The sequence below is a fragment of the Gallinula chloropus genome, assembly GCF_964237585.1.
Source record: "Gallinula chloropus genome assembly, chromosome: 4".
NCBI lineage: Eukaryota > Metazoa > Chordata > Aves > Gruiformes > Rallidae > Gallinula > Gallinula chloropus.
The window spans coordinates 85,239,680-85,261,666 of NC_140088.1; the positions used below are offsets into that span (position 1 = coordinate 85,239,680).

At 51.5% G+C, this 21,987-nt stretch overlaps 1 protein-coding gene across 1 annotated transcript; it reads left to right on the forward strand.

The window, feature by feature from the left end:
- Window positions 1-4,061: 4,061 nt before the first annotated feature.
- Window positions 4,062-20,915, forward strand: PANK2 (pantothenate kinase 2). Its single transcript, XM_084264019.1, has 7 exons — window positions 4,062-4,298; window positions 14,343-14,695; window positions 15,740-15,993; window positions 17,105-17,281; window positions 17,521-17,644; window positions 19,660-19,785; window positions 20,183-20,915. The coding sequence occupies exons 1-7, from the start codon at window positions 4,106-4,108 to the stop codon at window positions 20,231-20,233; spliced, it is 1,278 nt and encodes a 425-aa protein (XP_084120145.1). The 5' UTR covers window positions 4,062-4,105; the 3' UTR covers window positions 20,234-20,915.
- Window positions 20,916-21,987: the final 1,072 nt, after the last annotated feature.

Here is a 21,987-nt window from a genome sequence, read left to right on the forward strand (position 1 = left end):
ATTTTTTAATTCACTTTTTAAAGTCTGAAGACTCCAGTGCAGGCTTCTGGGTGTTCCCACCATCCTGTGATTTGTTGGAGGGCAACAAGGGACCTGTGGCAGGATGCAGGACTGGCCAAAACGTCTGGTGATCTGGTGGTGGATCTGCACGGCAGAAGGCTCGTGCTGTGGGCTGGTTTGAATCCAGCAAAGATGCTGTGGGCTTTAAACAGTTGCAGTGACCTGGTGCTGTCCAGGCTGTTGCCTCTTCCCTGCTTTACTGTGTCCAGGAATTCCTCCAGGATTCCTGCTGTTTGACACAGCTTCCCGAAACCCCTCTGCTGCTGGGGTGAGGTGAGCTCCCTGGTGCTTGGCTGCAGCCATCGTGCCCAGAGCTGTGTCAGGAAGGGTCCATCAGCCCAGCAGCAGGGAGAATTAGCTGCTCCTCCCTCCTAACGCTTTCCCTTTGCCCAAAAACACAAGAAGTGCCTCCCTTAAATGATGCCAGTAAATATATGCAACAGTGAGGTGCTGGTTTTGACCTGACAGGGGTGCTCTCCAGCTGAACTTGGGGATGTTCATCGCTTGCTCAGTGCCTGGTGCTTTATCTGTCAGAGGAAGGGCCAGTGCTTTTAAATACATTTCACTTCTGCTGGGAGAGGGGATGTGGGAGCTGTGCTCCCCATTTGAAGGTGCAAAACCTCCCTGCAGGCAGGGAGGAGGACCTGGGATTCCCCATCAGGAGTCCCCAGTAAAGTGGGTTGGATTTTATGATTTTGTCAGTCAGGGCTTTGTACAGGCTTGTCACCTCCCCATGAAAGCTGCAGTTCTTTTCAGCCCTCAGAGTTCCTCTTTTATTTGTGGTGGGTATGGAAATCTCCCCAAATCCTTTCACCTTCTTGCTGTTGAATATTGCAGAATACATATGGTAAAGCAGAGTAACCACACTGCAGAATCCATCCCAAAGCTCAACCTATTTAAACAGAGGGCACATGTGCCTTCTCCACGTGCTTTCTGAGTGATTTGGGAGATGTCTGTGAGATCCCAAACCAGCAGCATCTGTACCAAGGCCCTCTTCTCTCTTGCATTACTTGCCTGCAGAATTCCTCACGTGTTTTCTCAGTGGTTTACGTGCTTTGCTCTTCTCACTTCGAATCACTCTTGTGAAACAGCTGGTTTATCACCGCTTCAGACTCGATAAAAGCACACCTTTGGTTTCCTGCTGTCAAGTGCTGGTGTTTTCACAGTCATAATGTAGCACTTTAAAACCATAATGAGCAGGTGAACCTGTGAGGGGGGGCACAGTGTCCCTTCAAATTTTTATTTTTTTCTTAAAAAAAAAAAAAAAAAGCCTTTTACTAACTGCATAATAAAATTGTTTGCCACTTCATGCTCAAGTTGTGAGGCTGCTGTGTGTGTTTGTGAGGTGAGGGGGGTGGCTGTTGGCTTTTGAAGCCTCTCTAGAGCAGGGAAAGTTTTCAGGTAGAAGTTGGCCAGAGAATTAAATCACCTAACTTACCTGCTCAGGGAGCAGAGTCTGTAAAGAAGGATCCAAACAGCCCTCCTGATATTTTGGGGAGGGTTTCTGCACCTTGGTTTTCCCATTTAAATAAGAGGGTGCTTTTAGAGAGGGCTGTTTGTACAGATTTTGCCATATGCAATTTCAAGCAACTCCCTCCATGGGAGTTGAACAGTTTCCCCTTGTGGAGCTGTGTTTGGATTTCTTGGAGAACCCTTGCCTGGGTATGGGGAAGTATCTGCTGGGGTTTTGGCTTCCTTACCTCTTCCTCTTCCTTGACCCTTTACCTCTGGGCAGGAGCCAGGAACCACCAAATCTGTGGTCCACTGGTGAAAGGGTTGGTAACCCCCTCTCTGTTGCTGACAGCAACATCTGGATCTTGGCTGAGGACTTGAGGTTTATAGAACTGTTACTAGAGGGAATGTTTTGCAGGGCACCACTGGCTTTACACAGTGAGATTGAAGCCATCAGTCTGTATCAGGAAGAGATGGATGGGATTTGGGGACAGTTTCCAGGCTTTGCTTCAGAGCAAGACAGGTCCCAATCCAGACACTGCTCATCGTGGCAGGTTGAGGACGAAGACGAGGAGGTTGGTTCTCGATGCAGCCTGTAGCTGAGCTGTGGAAATCATCTCAGGATGTTGTGGTTGCTAAAGAGGAACCAGATAAGTTATAGGAAGAGAAATGCAGCAAAGGCTTTTAAGCAGAGGTCTGAGCTGCAAAGCGTTGCAAGCCAGAGGAGCAGGAGAAATGGGGGCCACGGGCAGCTGTGGCTGAGTGGTGTCAGGCTGGGAGGGAAAGACCCTCTGGACTGGATGTCACTGTGTGGACACGTGAGCAGATGTGTGCTGAGGTGGACAGCCCATGCAGAAGCCCAGCACACTGCTCTCACTTCTCCATTCTCTGAACATCAGCAAAACCCAGCCTCAGCTCACCCCTTGCTGGGCTCCTTTAACAATGAGCCTCTCTCTCTCTCTCTCCTCGCCTTCAGCTTTCCCAGCTAGAGCTCTTGACTTACAGCCCAGGTATATGAGCTACATTCAGGGCTCAGTCCTGGCAGTGCTCTGAACGTCAGTCAGCGAAGCTCCAGGCAACACTGTCACAAAGGAGGGTTACTTTTATTATTTATGCTTTGTCTTACATCAGTACCAACCCCTTTTATATGCTTCCTGCACTTGCCCAACAGGATATTAAAATTATACAAACTACATTAGACCAATCCCTTTGTCCTGTTTTCACCCCAGCAACCAGAATTCAGCAAATTCTCACTAAAGTTATTACATCTCTTTAGAATGTCAGTCGCTTATCCCTTTGGTATCGAATTAATGCCTTGAGGATTGCCGTGAGCTGAGATTAACGTGGTGGAGGTGAAGAGCACCGTGGGTCACTGGGCTGTGTTTCCACGCTTGGCTGTGCTCTAGGTATGTTAGGCATCAATTAACATTCCACCAAGGAGCCCTCATCATGCTGCAACTAGAGCTGTGATGGCATAATACAATCTGAGAGCCTGTTTTCCTCTTGAATGTCATCCTGTGGGTCGTTCCTTGTGCCGTCTTTGTGGTCTCCTCAACTTTGCCGCTGCCTGGATGGAAATCACACTGTGACTGAGAGCTGAGGATTGATTGGGTCTAACCGTTTCCTGAATCCCTGCCCCTTGTTTCTTTCTCTCACCTCCTAAATTTCTATCATGACCCACATTCTGTTGGGGCTGCCCATTTGTACTGATCTTGCAAGATCTGTGGAGAACCTGCGTGTTTTCACCTGTCCCCACTGGAAGAGGGAGCTTGGATCCAGCTTGATCTGCGAGGCCTGGTGGAGGGGAACCGGGCTTCCTTCTGCAGTCTGCCTGGATGAGGCATCTGCCTGTGTTTCCCTACGGAGGGAAACCTTGCCTCGCCCAACCGAGGCCTGTCTGCCTGCCTGCCTGCCTTGGAGGTAGGGAAGGGGGAGGTCGAGGCCCCAGGCCTGAACGGCCACAAGGCACAGCCCCGGTATGGTGGGTCTGGAACTGCCTTGCCGTGAGGGGAAGGCCTGTCTACACACGCAAATCGTACGCAAACCAGCCCTCGGTCGCGCAGCATCAGCCCGACCGGGCCTACTGCGGCCTTCCCTTCGACCCCCTTCTTCGTTGTCATGGTTACCCTGCCTGTCAATCAGCCTGCCTCCTCCCGCCCCGCCAGGGCAGCTGCTTCACACCATTGGGCAACTGTCGCGTCAATCTCTCTCCAAAGGAACGCCATAGGCCGGCGCTGCCGCATATCGACCCGCCCCCGCAGGCGCCTCAATCCCCGCCCCATAACGAGCCGGCGCGTCCGATTGGGTCGCCGCGCTTGTCACTATCCGCGGTCGAACGCGGGGGTAGGGCCCAGCGCCCCGCTGCCATCCAATCCCTGCCTCCTATTGGCCAAACCACCCGTCGCTCCGTGCGGCGGCGAGCGCGGATTGGGGCTCACCTCCCGGCCTGTCCCGCCCCCCTCGGGGCCGGGGGCGCGCGCCGCGCGGGGGGCCGTTTGGCGCAGGCGCGGTGGAACCGGTGGCTGCGGCTTGTGGCGGCGGCGGCGGAGAGCGCGGCGGGGCGGGCGGCCCATGGGGCCGGGCCGCGCTGCGGATGGAGCCGCTGCGCAATGGCGGCAGCGCGGAGGAGAAACCGCGGCGACGCGGCGGGGCGGACGCCGGACCCCAGCAGCGGCGCCGGAGCAGCGGCGCGGCGAGCGTTGACAGCGCGGCGGGGCCGCAGCCCCGCGAACGGGGCGGCTCCGTCAGCCGCCAGCGCCGGGACTCGGTCCGCAAGAACCGCCCGCGTGAGTGCGGGGAGGGGAGGTGGGGTGGGGTGGGGGGGGTGTGAGGGGAGCGGTGGGGTCGGGTCTGCGGCGGGGCCGCGGCTTGGCCGGAGGGGCGGGGCCGTGGGAGGGGTTCAGAGGGTGGCTGGGGGAGAAGGGGCGGGGCTTGTGGCGGGGAGGGGTGGGTGGGTCTGGGGGGGCTGAGGCAGGAGGGTGGGGTGGGGCTGGGGGCTCTTAAATTGGGGGGGGGGGAGGAGGGTAATGTATGGGGACCGGAACGGCACGGTCGGTTTGGGGGCAGCAGGGTGGGATGCGGGCGCTGTCTGAGCAGGTTGGGGGGGAGGGGGGGCACAGGCTGAGCTGTAGGAGCGCTGGGAGATGGGGGGGGTGGGGGCACATGCTGAGCTGCAGGAGCGCTGGGAGATGGGGAGGGGGGGGTGTCACAGGCTGAGCTGCAGGAGCGCTGGGAGATGGGGGGGGGCCACAGGCTGAGCTGCAGGAGCGCTGGGAGATGGGGGTGGGGGGGTCACAGGCTGAGCTGCAGGAGCGCTGGGAGATGGGGGGGGTCACAGGCTGAGCTGCAGGAGCGCTGGAAGATGGTGGGAGGCAGGTGATGCCTGGCCTGGTGGGGTAGGGGGCAGAGCTTGGGGCTGCGGCGGCAGCGCTGAGGTGCTGGAGTGGGGCCCTTGGGCTGGAGGGGGAAAGGGAGGGTCGGTGATGGGGACGCAGAGCGTGGAGGAAGAGGAGATGGAAGGACAGACTGAGGGGGTGAGGGCTGCGTGGCAGGACTGCTCACTGGTGGGAGAAAAGCAACGGAGAGCGAAGGGAAAGGTGTAAATGTGGGGAGGGGAGAGCCCCACAGGTTTGGCAGGGGCTGGGCACAGACTGAACCAGGCTTTGTAAAGAAAAAAACCGGTTCCCTTGAACCACGTTTCTAAAAGCTGTGTTGGAAACGGTCCATGGAGTGAGTAGGTGCAAAATGGATGGCAGCCTTCATTTTGGCAGCAGCAGGAGCTGCCGTTTCAGGTGGCTGTGGCTGCTGACTTCTTTCAGCCATGTTTGAAGTGGAACTAAGAGCTTATTCCTTTACCTGACCTGGCCTCCTTCCTCTCGGGCTGAAATTGTCATACCCAGAAAACGAAATAGCATCAATGTAGTTTCCTGTTACCTGTGTAGCAATTAAAAGGACATCAGCAAATGAGTCCAAGCTGGAAACAGGAATCAGAATTGTCTTGCATCTCATAACAAGGCTTGGCTGGCAATGCTGAGCCATTATTGTTACCTAGTAGATTTAATGCTTCAAATAGCTTTCCCTCTCCCTTTTTTTCTTTTAGTTGCTGGAAAATAAAACATTTTTAAAAGCTGCTCTTTTGCCCTTAGTGTGAAAAATAGGAATTGCATCTCAAAAGACTTGCAGAGGTATTTGCTGAAGTGGGTGCTGCTTGCCTTACGCTGATTTCAGGCAGCACAGCCATGCTGGAGAGTCAGCGTGCCTGTGCTAACCTGCGTTCCCCTCACCTCTCCCTTCCTGCTGCTTCCCGATCGTGCTGGATTCCTGCACCAGGGAATGACCGGCAAGTTAATGTTGAACGGGGAAGGAATACCTGGGAGGGGGTTTTCCACGTGCCCAAGATGTGTAGAGTGAAAGAGGAATTCAGCATTGGGGTGAATGGTGGTCGCAGCGGTGAGCGCCCATGCGATCTGGGTGCAGCAAACCCAACGTTGTGTGTGAAAGTCCACTTCTGTGGCTGTTGCTTGGAGGAAATCGCAGCCAAACCCACCAGTGTGAGCCGTGGGGTTGTTGGCTAGAGACATGCTAGTTAATAGGTTGCAGCCAGCTCTAGGGAAGTGAAGGAGATCTCTGATAGGAAAATTAGGGTGGACTTCGATGGAGCCGTAGGTTAGGTGATTACACTTCCCTGCCTTGCTCAAGGGCAGTTTCTGCATCTTATGTGGAAAATTTCGTTTCAAGTTGGGCACTGAGGTCCTGTTTTGCTGCTGTAAATTCAGCGTGGAGACTGGTGTGGGATACTGTTAGGAAAACAGGAGTTCTGGCAGCTTCCAAGGCAGGGTTTGGATCTGGTCTGGAAGGTCAGCGCAGTGTGGTTTGGGGTTCCAACGTAGGCCTATCTTTCCTAAATGGTTTTGCTGATAACTGGAAGAGAGCTGTGCTTGAGCCAGTAGAGTATTCCCTGAAGAGGGACAACGTTGGGTGTCAAAACCAATTACATTTTGAAGGCAAAGCACTCGATCCTGCCTAAGGGAAGGTTCCACGCCAGGCGAACCGTCAGCAAACCGCTTCGTGGGCCTCTGATCCAAACTGGCCTCCTTTAGCTCCCACTTGTCTGCTCCTGGTATGTGGCAAACAAGCTCGGTGACCTTGAGGCTTGTCTTCCTGCCTGTGCTGGCAGATGCCCTGGCAGATGAGCCCCGCTTCCCCAGGAATGAAAGGATTTCAGCAGGCTGCCCTGCGAGCTCGTCATCTTTCTTCTCCCTCCCGCGCTGTCTCTCTGTGGCAGCCAGGGTTGTTTCACTGCAGAGACCCGGGGAAGGCCTTGAGATGGAGGGAAATGAGACTGGATAGATCTGAAATAACCTAACCTGTGACAGTACAGCTGACTTCAGGCTGCGTGCTGTCGTGCATCTCAGGCTGTTAACTGTTTCTTGGTGTGATTCTCAGTGTGCCCCTGGTAAAAAAGGGGGAGAAGTCAAGGACACCGTGGCTGTCTGAAAGGAGGGAGACATGGCCCTGAAAACACTGAGAAGCAGAGATCTGATGAAGCTCTGAGCTGCTTTGGAGTATTATGGTGGTGGGGAGTGAAGGGGGGAGCTGGATGGAATTATTTTTACAGGCAGAAATGATAATACAGCAAAGGCTTTATTGGCTCTGGAGGCAATACAGCAGAATCCCTTCCTGGTAATGAATTGTTGGTACTGTTGGTGAAATCTGTGCTTACCAACTGGACTGGAAATACCCCAGATGAGTAAAGAGGGTATTCACACTGATGGTTAAGGTAACTGTGGGATGCCAGATGGCTTGCTGTGGGTAGGGTTAAATGCCAGGCATAAACCAGATGACGACCAAATCTTAATGAGCAGGGGAATAGTTTTTGTAATGAGTCTTCTTTATGACGGAAGAAATAGGTCGGCGATTCAGTTCATCAGCTTTGCCCACTGTTCCCCTTCCCTCCCTCTCTCCCAGCTCTCCTGTGCTGCTGCACTGCTCTTCTGCTCCTGCCCCAAAACCTGGTTTCTGTCCCAGAGATGAGGTTAGGTTATTTCCCTGGGTAGCAAAGTGTGCTTCTGCTTCTCCTTTCTGCAGCCTGCTGCTTAGTTCCCTGGAAAAAATAAAATCACCTTCTTTTTGGTGCTTTTGCCAGGCATCTTCTGTAATGTTTTACTGTCACAAAAGGGGAAGGGAAATAAGTTGCATAAAGTGTGTTTGTGTTGCAGGGTACTCTTGAATTCCAAAAGAAAGCCTAGACAAAACAGCAAGAAGAAAGTCCTGCAAATTGTCTCTAGAAATGTCTGCATGTGTGGTTGGTTTGTTTGGTTTGGTTTTTTTTATTATTTGAAGTTTTTGTATCTTCTCTCAGAGTCACACAGAGACACAATGTACACATTGCTTTAAATTCTCAATACAGGCAGGGCCCAAGTAGAGGTACAAACAGGCTGGTTTGGCAGCTCCTTTGCAGTTCCCAATTTAAGCTTTGATTTTAAAATACCTTTCCACATTTTGGAATTGCATATGAAATGTGAACTCCTCTGTTTTTAGAGATGGGGGAGGATATGTAGGCTTAGTGTCTCTAGTGAGTTACAGCTGGTATAACACAATTAAAATGTAACCCTGAATATTTTGGAGTAAGCACAGAGATGCTGTCATACCCTCAACTAAATCATCAGTCTCTGCTCTTCCAAAGGCTAATCTTTTTAGTTTCTGGTATAATTGGCTCATAACTTAAGGATTAGTCTGAAATACAACTTGAGAGGCTTGTGGTAGGAAGAAAATCCACCGTGGAGATCTGTAATTATATCTCCTCTTTCATCTTGACACTTCTGCAGCTTTCAAAAATAAGTCTGGAGAGTTGGGTTTTATTTATATAGTGTCCAGTTTTATCAAGTAATTTACATAATAAATAAAGGCATTATATTTTTCTTGCCCCAAGGAGCTTACAGTCTAACTCTTAAAGGGATTTGAAGATGAATGGGGGTGGGGGGGTGGCAGCTCTTGCTGTGGGAACACATAGTATCATCCTTAAGCTTGTCTGTGTGTGAGGTTGTGAGTGCTTGCTGTAAGCCCTTACCTTTGTTTGCAGACTGGTCTTTTGTTGTTTGTTGCATACCCCTAGGTCTGCCCTTTAGAAGAAAGTTTATTTTTAAGACAAAAGAGCTTATGTACAGTGTGTGTGCAAAAATACTGTGTATAGAGCTGCTTTTTAAAAGCCTCTGTGCTTTGTCAGGCCAAAAGATGAAGGATGTCTTTTCCTTGGGAGAAAAAGTGGCTTTAAAGATGTTTTATAACCACTGTTGTGGTTTAACAAATGAAAATAAGGCTTGTCCTGTGCCTGGTTTGCTGAGTGATGCCAGAATCTTGCTGGTTCCTTAAGCCACCTTTTTCCTACCCATGCTACTTTTCACTCTGAATGCTTAATTTTTCCCTTACATGGTGTTTGTGGCCATTATCATGTTAGCAAAATACCACAGAGTTTCTTTAAGGAGCAGGCTGTAGGATGCTTTGAACGCAGAGCAGGTCTGGCTTAGGAGGATTTCCTGCCTTCCTTGTGAATCTCCAAACACCCAGCGAGAGCCTAAACGCTTCCCAGAAGGTGCTGGGAAGGAGGAGAGTCCGAAGGTTCACGCTGTGATGCTCTTCCCATGCTCTGCCTGTGGGTTGCTCATCCTCACCTTCATTCTTTGGCTGGTGAGTGCTTGGAAAGGAGAGACATGCCAGGCTCTTTCACAGCACCCAGAGCTCCCAAGCAGCAGCAGGGAGGTGATGAAGTGAGGCAGCGTTTGCATTTTCTGCCTTGGCCATTAAAGCTGGCATCCTCTTGCAGTGATTATTTCAGCAGAACTCTCTGCCTGAGGGGGAAAAAAAAACAGCTTCTGGGCTGCCCAAGGGCTCCTGGATGGCACCAGCTCTCACTCTAGATCTGCTGTCTTCTGGAGCAGCTCTCTTGGAAAAAATGCTGTGGAGGCTTGGAGGGGAGAGAGCTTTGGATAGCTTTCAGCTGCTCTGTAGATGCTGGGGAAAAGCAATGTCTGGAGAGAAATCTCAGTAGCAGATGGTGATGGCATTCATCCAAGGGAGCTTCCTCCTTTTCCTCCCTTTGAAGGCATGGATTTTTCTAGTTCTCTGCTGCAGAAGTGCTGTTGCTGCCCTGTGTCCATGCTGGCTGACTTCCTGTCAGTGCAAGGCTGGGGGGAAGCAGCTCTATGTGTCGTTGAAATAACTTCCTCCCCTCCTTTGTGTGTGCTGCACCCCTTTCCTGCACAAACACCTTTGTAAGGGCAGTTTTGTCCCTGCCCCAGATTGAGTGCAGGTCTTAGAGCATAAAAAATCCTTCACAGTTTGGTAAAGAAGGGCTTAATTTCCAGCTAGCATGCTTATTCCTTGGATTCTTAACCTGTGGCTGGGATGTATATAACAAGAGATCCATAATTAAGAATCATTTGGTTTCAGTTAATTACCTTAATAGCCTATCTTTTAGAATTTATCCCTGGTGACTTACAGGAGGTATAGCTGAGCTGCTGGCAGATGGAGAACACCAGCTGCTCTGTGCAGAGGCTTGTGCAGCTGGTGCTGCATGACTGCATGAAGCCAGCTCTGGTCTGAGGCTCTGTCCCTGCACCCAGATGCTCTTTTTTGGGGCCAGCTGGGGTTTAGCAGGGCCAGTTCTGGGTGGAGACCAGTGAGCCCTGAGCTCACCCCTGACTGCAGCTTACACCCAGCTCTTCAGGCAGCATTCCCATTTCCCAGTCAGTCTGTCATGTCTTCTGGTGTGCCAGACACTTGATAACTGGTGTGGTTTAACCCCATGCCTGATGCTCTGCTAGTTCAGTGGCAGCTCTAGCAACACCTGAGTAAAAAGTCAATTTATAGATATTAAAAAATTGAAGCTCTTGAGAGCACTGAGAGTGAGTTGGAAAGGTGTTTCTAAAGAGCTGCTGTCTGGTTTGGTTTGCTTTGTGTTTTGTTTGTGGCTTCCTAAACTGATGGACCCAGTGGATGATTCTCATGTCCTCAGATCTTGAAGGTTTGTTTCCCTGAATGCAGGAGTTTGGGGTGTGAGCTTCACAGCCAGCCTTAAAATGTGAATCTACACACATACTGCCAGCTGCACTTTTTGCACCGAAGTGGAAGCCTGGGAGCTTGGGGTGAAGCAGCCTTTGTGATGGCTTGAGTGATGTGGCTTCAGTGGGGCACTGTGCCTTAGGTTTTGGATGCTTTTCTGCTGCATCCCCATGAGAGCATCTCCAGGACCCTGCTCTGTGCTCCCTCCCCATTTCTGCCCTTGCATTAGCCTGGCAGAGCGAGGTTGGGGAGAGGATTGCTGTCTCTAAATGTGAGGGTGGGGATCCCTTCAAAAGTACCAGCCACACAACAGTGTTTTTTGGCTCCCTCGTGGCTGGAGATCCAAATATATTCCAGAAATCAAAGGGAAGTTTCCCAGCACTAGGACGGGAGCTTTCTGGAACCAACCCCTTCATCAGAGCAGAGATGACAAAGCAGCTGAGTGCCTTTAGGAGCAGGAAATTTGTGAGAGGGACCCCAGGATGTCAGTGACCACAGAAGACTTTGCCAAGTAACATGGGAATCATAGAATCATAGACTGGTCTGGGTTGGAAGGGACCCCAAGGATCACAGAGCTCCAACCCCCCTGCCACAGGCAGGGACACCAACCTCCAGGCCTGGAGCTACACAAGGCTGCCCAGGGCCCCATCCAACCTGGCCTTGAACACGTCCAGGGACAGGGCATCCACCCCCTCTCTGGGCAGCCTGTTCCAGCCCCTCACCACTCTCTCTGTAAAAAACTTCCCCCTAATATCTAATTTAAACCTTCCCTCCTTTAGCTTTAATCCATCCCCCTTGTCCTGCCATTGTCTACCCTTTTAAAAAGCTGATTCCCCTCCTGTTTCTCTGCTCCCTTCAGGGACTGGGAGGCTGCAGTGAGGTCCCCCCACAGCCTTCTCTTCTCCAGGCTGAACAAGCCCAGCTCCCTCAGCCTCTCTTCGCAGGGGAGCTGCTCCAGCCCTCTGAGCATCTTTGTGGCTCCTCTGAACCCCTCTTCTTGTGCAGAGCTTGCTAGTTTTCCAGCAGAGTTTAAGCAGTACTGAAAAGCCCAGTGCATGCAAGGAAACTGGTGTTAGTGATTCTGTCCATGAACTGGGTGTTTAAACAGAGCACTGCAGACCAGTTGCAGTCACTGGAGGGACTGGAGCAGCAGTAGGTGGCCCTGGTTTGGCAGCCAATACCCTAATTTCACCTGTGCACCTCAGAGGGTGTTTGTTTTGCTGCTTCTCTCAAAGAACAGAGCATGAGCCTTGTTCAGAGCATCTTTCTGTGGTAGTTACCCAACAGATTTGGGACTGGTGCAAAGAAACACAAAACACTTTTTTTTGGGGGGGTGTCCTATTCTGCCCAGGGACTGCGGGCTTGGGGGGGTGTATGCTGGGCTGGAGGTGGCTTTGATGGGGCATCAGGAGGCTGTGTACAGGTTTGTGGGTTGAAGGTGTCAGGCTGAGTGGGTGAGTGAAGCCAGCAGATGCTTGGTGCTTGCTGCCCTGATGCCCCCATGCAGAAGTAGCCATCTCCTCATTGGGGTGGCCACGGTTTCTGTCACATTTGCCAGCACAGCTGCTCTTGCCATGCTCCTCCTCTACAAGGCCCTTTCTTTCTTTTAGGGGTTTGTCCTCCCTGCCTCTCCTAGCACTTTAATAGCTCTGGGGTCTTGGACTCCCCTTCCCTCCTGGTCTGGTGTCCCCTGAGAATGGTTCTCCTGACATTCCATGGTGAGACCCAGGCAGCCAGCGTTCCTCCCTTGAGAAGTGACTGTTCAGCGTAGCTATAGTGAGGTTTACATGAGCAACTCTTGAAGTAGGATCCTTACACTAAACTTTTCTCCAAGTCAGTCATTTGGCAGACTTTCCATCCTGCAATGGTGACACAGTTCTGGAGTGCAGAGTGAGAAATTGTCCTGCAGAAAGTCCTTGAATTGCTCCTTCTGCTTTTCTCTCTCTGTTGGACTGAGTCAAATGTCCTTCTCATTCACAAACAGTTGTTTTTATGCCTGTGTGTGTGTGTGAAGTAAATCCATTTGAAATGGCAGATGATTGAGATTTGGAGCATTCCTTTTGGTGATGGTTGGGGGCGGCCTTGATGTAAATATATAAAAATAACTCAGTGATTTTAAAAATAACGTGGGTAGCTGATGGTGGTGGCAGCTCCTGGGGAGCTGTGATGCTGTGAAAGGGCCTGTTTTACCTCCAGTCTGTATGGCAGCCGAGTTACCCCACTGAGGGGAGAGTGTCCTCAAGCCTGTGCTCGTGGTTTTCAAAGGTGGTTTTCTTTGGGAGTGAGTTTCCCTTCCTGCCCATGGGTTGTTTTCTTTGCTCTTCAGCTTTCTTAAGTGCTGCCTCTGGGTGTTTGGGTATTGGGCTCTGACTGCTTAGCTGCAGGGCTTGGTGTGCATCTCCTGTGCTGCTGGGGCTGAGGACACACACACAAGGAATGTGCTCTTGCTTGGGCTGTTCTAGGGATGGCTGCTGCTTCCATGAGTTTGGTGGGAGGGATGCGTAGGGATGAGGGATGCTTGGTGTCACATGCTGCTCTGTGCAGACAAGCACCCCCTTTTGCATTAGTAACAGTAGCACGTTACCAGGCCAGTCTCTGATGTGTAAGAATTTCACTAAAACCTGAGCTCCTTCTTTTCCAGAGGAGCTTTAGGAACATCTGTGCTGCATTCAGGCTTATTTTCAAACCATTCCTTTTTTCCTCTGGGAAAGAGCAGTAAGGATTTAATCCTACTGCCAGCAGCTGTAATATGTGGCTGCATGTTTTTTTCTCTTTGCCCAGGATCCCATGTATCTCGTTAGCTGTAGCCTATCCTTTAGCTCATTAATAGTAATATTAATCTGTTCCAGTTCTCAGCTCTAATCGCAGATTCCATCTGATCAGGGTTTTCTCTTCATCTCATTACCCAACACAGCTGTAAATGTTGCTGGGCTGACACTAATGCATATTTTGTACCGTGGGGGAATTTCACTAATAAAATAATCCAATTAGACATTTGGTTTTGTCTCCCTGGGGCATCTTAGATTACTTGCCTACCTCAGTTTTGTGTTGTAATTAGTTAACGTTTGTGCTTCCCTTTGATGTAAAAGCACTGGTATTACCCTTGGCTCTGGCTCTGGGTCAGAGCTTCATAGAAAGGAATAGCTGGGGATGAAAACTACAGCAGGGTCTGGTGGGCGTATGGATACTGCCAGACCACCACAGTGGGTATCTCTGCTGCCTGGTGGTGATGCACCTACTCTGAGTGTTGTGTATCAAGTGTTGGGAGGTCCTGAACATAAGGGATCTCAAAGTAGGAGTTAAGTCCCTTTTTTTTTGGGGGGGTGTTTTCCACCTTATAAATGAATAGATCAACCAGGTCTGCATTTCAGAATCCCTGGAGTGCTGGGTGAATTAATTTAGTTTATAAGCATTTATAAGGATGGGGTGAATGGGGAAATGGGCAGCCCCTTTTCAGTGCTCTGTGGGGACAGGACAAGGGGCAATGGCTGCAAGTTGGAGCACAGGAAGTTCCACACCAACATGGGGAAGAACTTTTCCCCAGTGAGGGTGCCAGAGCCCTGGGACAGGCTGCCCAGGGGGTGTGGAGTCTCCATCTCTGGAGAGATTCCAGCCCGGTCTGGACGCCGCCCTGTGCAATATGAGCTGGGGAGCTGCTTTGGCAGGGGGTTGGACCCCATGAGCTCTGGAGGTCACTTCCAACCCCTGTGATTCTGTGATACAGTGTGACTATATCATACCCAATTTCTTTATCTTTCTTTTTCCTTTAGTCTTCCCTTGGTTTGGCTTGGATATCGGAGGGACCTTGGTCAAACTTGTCTACTTCGAACCGAAGGACATCACTGCTGAAGAGGAAGAGGAGGAGGTGGAAAACCTGAAAAGCATCCGCAAATACCTGACGTCAAACGTCGCCTACGGATCCACAGGCATTCGGGACGTGCACCTTGAGCTAAAGGACCTTACCCTGTGTGGACGTAAAGGCAATCTGCACTTTATACGCTTTCCTACTCATGACATGCCTGCTTTTATTCAGATGGGAAGCGAGAAACACTTCTCGAGCCTCCATTCTACCTTATGTGCCACGGGAGGTGGAGCGTACAAATTTGAGCAGGACTTTCTCACAGTATGCATTTTTGGCTTCTCTACGCTTAGGATCTTGTAGTTAAGAGTTTGGGGAGGTTGTTTAAAGGTTGAAACTAAGGAAACTTTCTCTGCAGACTCTAAAACTTCTCTAAATCTTAGCTTTGTATGAGTGTACCTAACCTGAGTTAAATTTGGTTCAGGGATGAGCACGTGAAGCCAAGTTCACACCTCCAGAATAGGATCCTGAAAGTGCACATAACATTTCCTGTGTCACTGAAATGACTGGCTGACTTCTGTGGCCTGTGCTCTTACAAGACCTCCTTTGTGTTATTAATCTCTGACTACGTTGGGCTAGGTCCTGAGGGGTTTATTTTTTCCTCATTGCTGTCTGTCACATGCTTGATGTTGGGTTTATTGTTCCTTTGCTCAATGTGGTTTCACTTCTAATGCACGTGGAGTGAGCTGAGGTCCAGATTTAGCAGTGAGCTAACTGAGAGGAGGTTAGCAGCTGGAATTTGACATCACCACGTGGCTTTGTTACAAGTTTGATCCTTGTTCACGGGTGAAAAACATGTGTGATGACTACCTTGGTTAACCAGGGCTTGAAAAAACACGCCAGATAAAGAGGCTTTTTGTGCAGTCAGGGCAGTGACATGAGGGGAAAACAATTTCATAACTTCCTCTCTTCTCTGGGTGGTTTCTTGTTGGCTTTGTTGGTTTGGTTTTGTCCAGCAGTGAAGTCCCTTCTCATTTTTTGTTTGTTCCCTCATGCTCAGAGTCAGGGCCTGAATCATGCCCTTGGAAGTTGATGGCACGTTCTTGGTGTCCATCTGTGGATCCAATTGTTTCCCTGCTCTTCCATGTCTGCAGGCTTCAGAGCCCAGGGCAGTGGGCTCCTGGTGCATGTGGAGACAGACAGAGCCCTCCTGTGATGTGTGCTTCTGGGGCACCACAGGGAGTAACAGAGATAGCTGGGTTTAGCTGGCAGCACATGCGGCTTCCTAGCCCTGAGCATAAACACCTGACATCCTGAGCCACTCCTTGAATATTATTTGTTGTTGTTGTGGGTTTTTTTTCCTGCCAGATGGGTGACCTCCAGCTTTGCAAGCTAGATGAACTCGACTGCCTTATTAAAGGAGTTCTGTACATCGATTCAGTGGGGTTCAACGGCCACTCGGAGTGCTACTACTTTGAAAACCCAACGGACGCCGAGCGATGCCAGAAGCTCCCGTTCAACTTGGAGAACCCTTACCCCCTCCTTTTGGTGAACATTGGCTCAGGGGTCAGCATCTTGGCTGTCTATTCAAAAGAAAACTATAAACGGGTTACAGGCACCAGGTGAGTGCTATGAGGGGGGTAAGCTGAGTGACTCTGGAGCCTGGGGTGACTTTCTGCCTTGTCGGTGGCATTTTCAGGAGACAAGCTGTAATAAAGGTGGCAAGTTGAGCAACTGAGCCCCTGCTTTTACTGCAGCCCCTTATCTCAGCTGACAGCCATCCCTCCTGGAAGAGAGAATCTCAGTTTCTTGGTTTGGTCTCTCTACCACAACCCATCTCTTCAGAAACCGCCTTGTTTTTCCCAGTCGCCTTGCTGCAGGAATTGAGTGGTTAATTTGCCATCAGAGAGATCCCAGACTTTGAGGCAAACCCAGATCACTCCTAACAGTTCCCTTCACAGCTCTTGGCTTTGCAGTAGAGATCTGCATCTTGACTTGTGAAAGTTTCCTTATCTTGGTGGAAGGGATGCTGCCGCAGCACTACTTCCCCAGACAGTTGCTAGACTGCTGCTGCTACCCTGCTTGAAGACGTGGCTCTTTCTGCCCAGCAAAGCCAGAGAGCTCAGTGGCTTTAAGCTTTCCTGAATTTCCCAAAAGTTAGCAATAATAATAATAATTTAAAAAACCTGCAGTACAGATTATTGGCATGTGTGCATGGTAAAGGGAACAGAACCTGTTTCTTTCCCCCCCCTAAGTTGTGAGTATCTGTGCTCTAATACTCCACTTACCCCTCTAATATATTTTTTAAGGTTGACTTCTCTGAGTGCTGGGAAGGAGGTGGAGATTGTACAATAAGAAAATTAACTTCTCATTTAGAAATGTGCCCTCCACAGGAGGCTGAGACGAGTCCCAGCCTTGCAGCTGGGAGCTACTTGGAAAACAACCACTGCTCTTCCAAGATGGCTCTCACTGGCAAGAGAAGCCCTGAAGGTCTGGGACAGCCAGAGCTAACTCAGTTGTGTAGCTGAGTAATCTGAACAGTCCTTTTTCTTCCTGTCTCTTTAGGACCAGGGTGGGTGACTTTGCTTTTGCTTCAAGCAGCTCCTGGATGACACACGCACTCACATGCTCTGGCTTGGCTGGTCCTGTGTGGAGCCAGGAGTTGGACTCCATGTTCTTTATGGGTCCCTTCCAGCTCAGGATACTCTCTAATTCTATGATTCTTTCTTGCAGTCTTGGTGGGGGAACCTTTTTTGGTCTCTGCTGCCTCCTTACTGGATGCTCCACCTTTGAAGAGGCCCTGGAGATGGCATCGCGCGGGGACAGCACCAAGGTGGACAAACTCGTGCGGGACATTTACGGAGGCGACTACGAGCGCTTTGGATTGCCAGGCTGGGCTGTAGCATCCAGGTAATGGCCAATGTTTATTTTCACTGGGGATTCTGCAGGCATGAAAACCTGGATTTGCATGTTTTAGGAGAGGAACCATTCCTTCTGCTGTTGTTTCAGCAGATCAAAAGCACTGATAGCAGCGCTTTCTGAAGTTTGAAATAGATATTTCAAGAGGAATCACTTCTTAGTTAAACCAGCAGCTCCCATTTTCTCCTGAAATTCTGATACAAATGGACCCAAAACATGTGTCTTCACAGCTTTGGAAACATGATGAGCAAGGAGAAGCGGGAATCTGTCAGCAAAGAGGACCTTGCAAAGGCCACTTTAATAACCATCACTAACAACATCGGCTCCATAGCGCGGATGTGTGCGCTTAACGAGGTATTCATTAAGGCAAAACCTCTGTCTTGCTTCCTGTCTGAAGCACCCCCTGTGTGCTGCTGTCACACAGTACCTCTCTCTGCTCAGGATTGTGTAGATGGGTGTGAGCTCGTTTTGGCTTCCTCAGTAAGTCCTTCCTTGCTCATCTGTGTAGCTGGAGCGGGGTGGCTGCGCTGTGGATGAGTTAGTGGTGTGCTGCCCATCTTGTTCAGCTCTCTGCTTGGCCCAGAGTTACACAGCTCCTCCTTGGTTTGAGGAAGGGTGGGGGTGTGCAGTAAACCACAGCTCTCAGGACCCCTGCAAGAAAGGAAGGTCAGGGTGGGGGGTGTGATAAACCACAGCTCTCAGGACCCCTGCAAGAAGGGAAGGTCAGGGTGGGGGGTGTGATAAACCACAGCTCCCAGGACCCCTGCAAGAAGGGAAGGTCAGGGTGGGGGGTGTGATAAACCACAGCTCCCAGGACCCCTGCAAGAAGGGAAGGTCAGGGTGGGGAGTGTGATAAACCACAGCTCCCAGGACCCCTGCAAGAAGGGAAGGTCACCAGGGGGTCTCAGAGGCTGGATACCTTTCCCGTGGTGTTTTCCTGGCCAGGCCCCATTGCTTCCACAGCTGTTCCTGCATCTTTGTGCTTTCAGCTTCTTTACAGTGCTGCCTTGTTGCGTTCATGTCAAGCAGCATTGTACAGGGCTATGAAAGAACAGAGACGTGCTCTCCGCTCCGAGCCTCTTCCCGTGGGATGAGCAAGCCTGGGGTGAAGCATCCCCCTGACTCCTCTGGCTGCTGGCAGATGATTACTGTTGACTGTGGTTTGCTGCTGAAATTAGGCAAGAGGTGTGAGGAACAGCCTCACCCACAACACATCTGATGAGTCCACGCTCTAGAGTGCAGGGCTGGATGGTTGGGGGAGAGTGTCAGTGAGGGTGGGGATGGAAGGAGAATCCGTGGCAGGCCATGAGAGAAGGAGCAGGTAGGGCTTGATCCCGATGCCATGGTAAGAGGATTTTCTTCTTGGAGAAGAAGAAAGCTTTGGTGTTCATCACTCTGCTCAGGAGAACCATTTTGGGGTTGAAAGGTTTGGCTGGAGGTCTGATGTAAAACTGAAATACCACTACTTGGTTGGTCTCTTCTTTTTCAGAACTGTGTTGGTTCTGGGTTTCTAAATGTCTTTTTTGTTTGTTTCTTTCACTTTTTTTTTTCCCCAGACTACTGTTAGAGAGCCGTTCAGCTCTTTCAGTGATGAGTCAGAGGCTGGACCTGGGGGGAGAGAGGAGATGGCACCTGATGATCAGTGTTCCTAGCCAGCATCAGGGTCTTGTAGCAAAAACCCCACCGTTCTGTCCAGGTGCCTGAGCCAGAGAGGCTGTAGTTACACCTCTGGGGCTCTGGGGAGCGCAGAGGAGTCCGGAGAAGAACTTGTCTTAACGTGACCTGTCGGGTGCTGCTTTCTGGCAGGGTTGTGGGTGTTCCTAATGTCCTGCAGACCCTGCTTGACACTCAGCAGTCGCTTCATTCATTGATTTCAGTTGGATTTTAGCCTTTTGCCATGGCCCCTGGCCCATTCCCAGCTGTCTGGGCACACCTTTCTGACCTCTCCATGCTCCTCTGACCCATCTCTTGCTGCTGCCAGACCCCTGGGTGCCTTGGTGTCGGCTCTTTTGGGTCCTAGTTTTAAAATGAGGAATTCAGAAAGCTCCAAAGGCGTTTGAACTCTTCTCTCTGAGCTCCTGTCCCCACTCACTGCTGCAGTTGATGCTTCTTCACTGCCAGCAGCGGCTCTTCAGGGTGATGTGGTTCCTCTGGATCTCACTGCTTCAGTGGCAGCTGGGGCTTTCCCTTTGCTTTCAGCTGCTTGGGGTTTGGTTTCCTCAAATCTCAAGGGAAAATACCTTTGATGCTCTGCATGTGGCATGTTGGAAAGGTGCCCTAAGGGTCCCTTTTGTCTTGCTCAGGTTTTTATCATTGCAAGCAGAAATTTAACCTTAATGCTACTTCTTCCCCCACCTTAATCCTCACAGAACATCAATCGCGTGGTGTTCGTCGGCAATTTCCTCCGGATCAACACCATCTCCATGAGGCTGCTGGCCTACGCCTTGGACTACTGGTCGAAGGGACAGTTAAAAGCACTTTTCTTGGAACATGAGGTGAAATGACCTTTTAAATTAACTTTGCCCTGTGCCCAAACCCAAATCCTTCACCAAACAGGCGTGTGTGGGCTCCGTGGCCAGTTCCAGAGGCACCGGTTCCCGGGGTGTTGTTACTGCAGTGCAGGGTCACAGAAGCCCATGTGTATTGTTCCACTCACTAATACTGGAACCATTCACACCCCATGTCATCTTGCTTGTGAACTCTCTTGGCAGGCTGTTGGCAGTGTGGGTGATTCCAGGCAGCTCCGCTGCCCAGTGCAGCGCTGCCAGTTAGGATCCAGTTGGTTAGTTCCTCCCACTGTTGCAGTTGCGTGTGTGTGTGTGTGTGTGTGTGTTACTCTCATCCCTGTCTGAGTCACCAGCCTCTTACAAGAAACTCCTGTCTGCTCTGCAGGGCTATTTTGGTGCAGTGGGTGCGCTGCTGGAGCTCCTGGGCTCAGCCTGACTCTGTGCAGATCCTACACGCTGCGCCCTGGGTCACAGCGCCAACGTCTCGCTTCACACTGACACAGCGTGACCCAAGGAGGAGGGAAAGGACCAGGAGCCTCTGTAGAACACCTGGGGGGGCTCGTTGAGGGGGTGTAGATACAGCCCCCAGCTTGGGTCAGTGAACATCCATCAAGCTGTCAGTCGCTGGCATCAGACAGCCCTTTGTGTGGCCCCTGGGGCTGTGTGGGTGGTGATGCAGCAGATGAGCGCTGTGGCCCCACCATGGGATGCCTGTAGCCCTTTGTTCCACGTTCAGCTGTGAATTGTGAGGGGGGGAAGGAGGATGCAGCCGTCAGACAGTTCCTGACCCACGTGTGGAGGTGATGAAGAGGTTAAAGCACCGACCCTGTGCCTCAGGTACCCCCTGTCTGCCCATTCCAGCCTGGGATGCTTCTGTCCAACCCGCAGCACCCCTTGGGACAGGCCGTGGTGGTGACACGGTGTTAGGGGCGCCTGTCAGCCCCCCACCCCAGGGCCTGCTACAAGCAGATGGGAAGACAAAACAGCGTTGGGTGGTTTTGTTTGGGTAAAACTCAGCTGTGTCCAACGATACCAAAGAGACTCCTTTTCCTTTCCTACGCTTGGGATCTTTCTCTGTTGGTGTTTATCCATTGCTGTGTGCGTTGTTTCCAGGTGGAAACGTCTCCCCTTCGTACACCTGCTCTTCCTCTCTCTCCTCCCTGTGCACCTACGGCCCACAGACCAGATTGCTGCAGTGTGGCACCCCTGAAAGTACCACAGGTGTAGGGGGGGCTTAGTGCACCCTGAGTAACCCATCTCTGGGAACCAGCGGTGCTGACACAGTGGGCAGCGCTTTGGAAGAGCAGGCACGTGCCAGCAGTCCTTCCCTCACCTTCCTCCCTCTGCTTTGCCCTGCTCTTCCCAGAAATTCCTCCCAGCTATGGCCCCTGTGGGAGGAGATGAGGATCTTTAGGGGGAGAAGGGGGTTGGTGCCAGCACTGGGCGCTGCAGCAGAACCGTGCCTGTCAGGGTGTGCAAGAGCAAGCTGGTGCTGCAGAGGCACCTGCACCTTCCCTGGATGATGTAAGGTAGCCGGAGGTACGACCTCAGCATGGCACAGCAGCTGGCCATGGGACATGCCCCTCTCTTAGGCTTGAAAAGGGAAGAGCTGCATGGCTGAGGACGTACTCTGGGCTAGATTAGATCCTGTGGTGGTTTTCTGGGAGCCTCAGCTCTGCAGGGGCAGCATTCCTGCCAGCGGGCATCTCGCGGAACAAGGCTGTTCCTGGACTTGGCTGGGCTCTGGGGCTTCCCAAACCTATCCAGGGATTTGGCAACAGCTGGGAGGAGAAGGACTGGGTGTGGGTGAAAGGTCATCTCTGTTGCCTGTACTGTCTGCAGCGTGCTGTCTGGGAGAGGGTTTGTGTGCTTTCCCTGCAGCACTGCACAGGTTCTGGTTGTGTCCCCACTCTGTGCTCAATTGAACATGGTACTTGGAGGGGAGGGGGGGAGCAGGGTCTTGGGGAACCTCTGAATGGTTTGGATGGGAAGGGACCCCAAAGCCCTCACAGCACCCCCACTGCCATGGGCAGAGACACCCCCCCCTAGTCCAGGGTGCCCAAAGCCCCATCCAGCCTGGCCTTGAACCCTGCCAGGGATCCAGGGGCAGTCACAGGGGCTCTGAGCGCCCCTGGTTGGGACCCCCCATCTCCAAGCCCTCATTCATTCCTCTCCTCCTGTGCAGACACA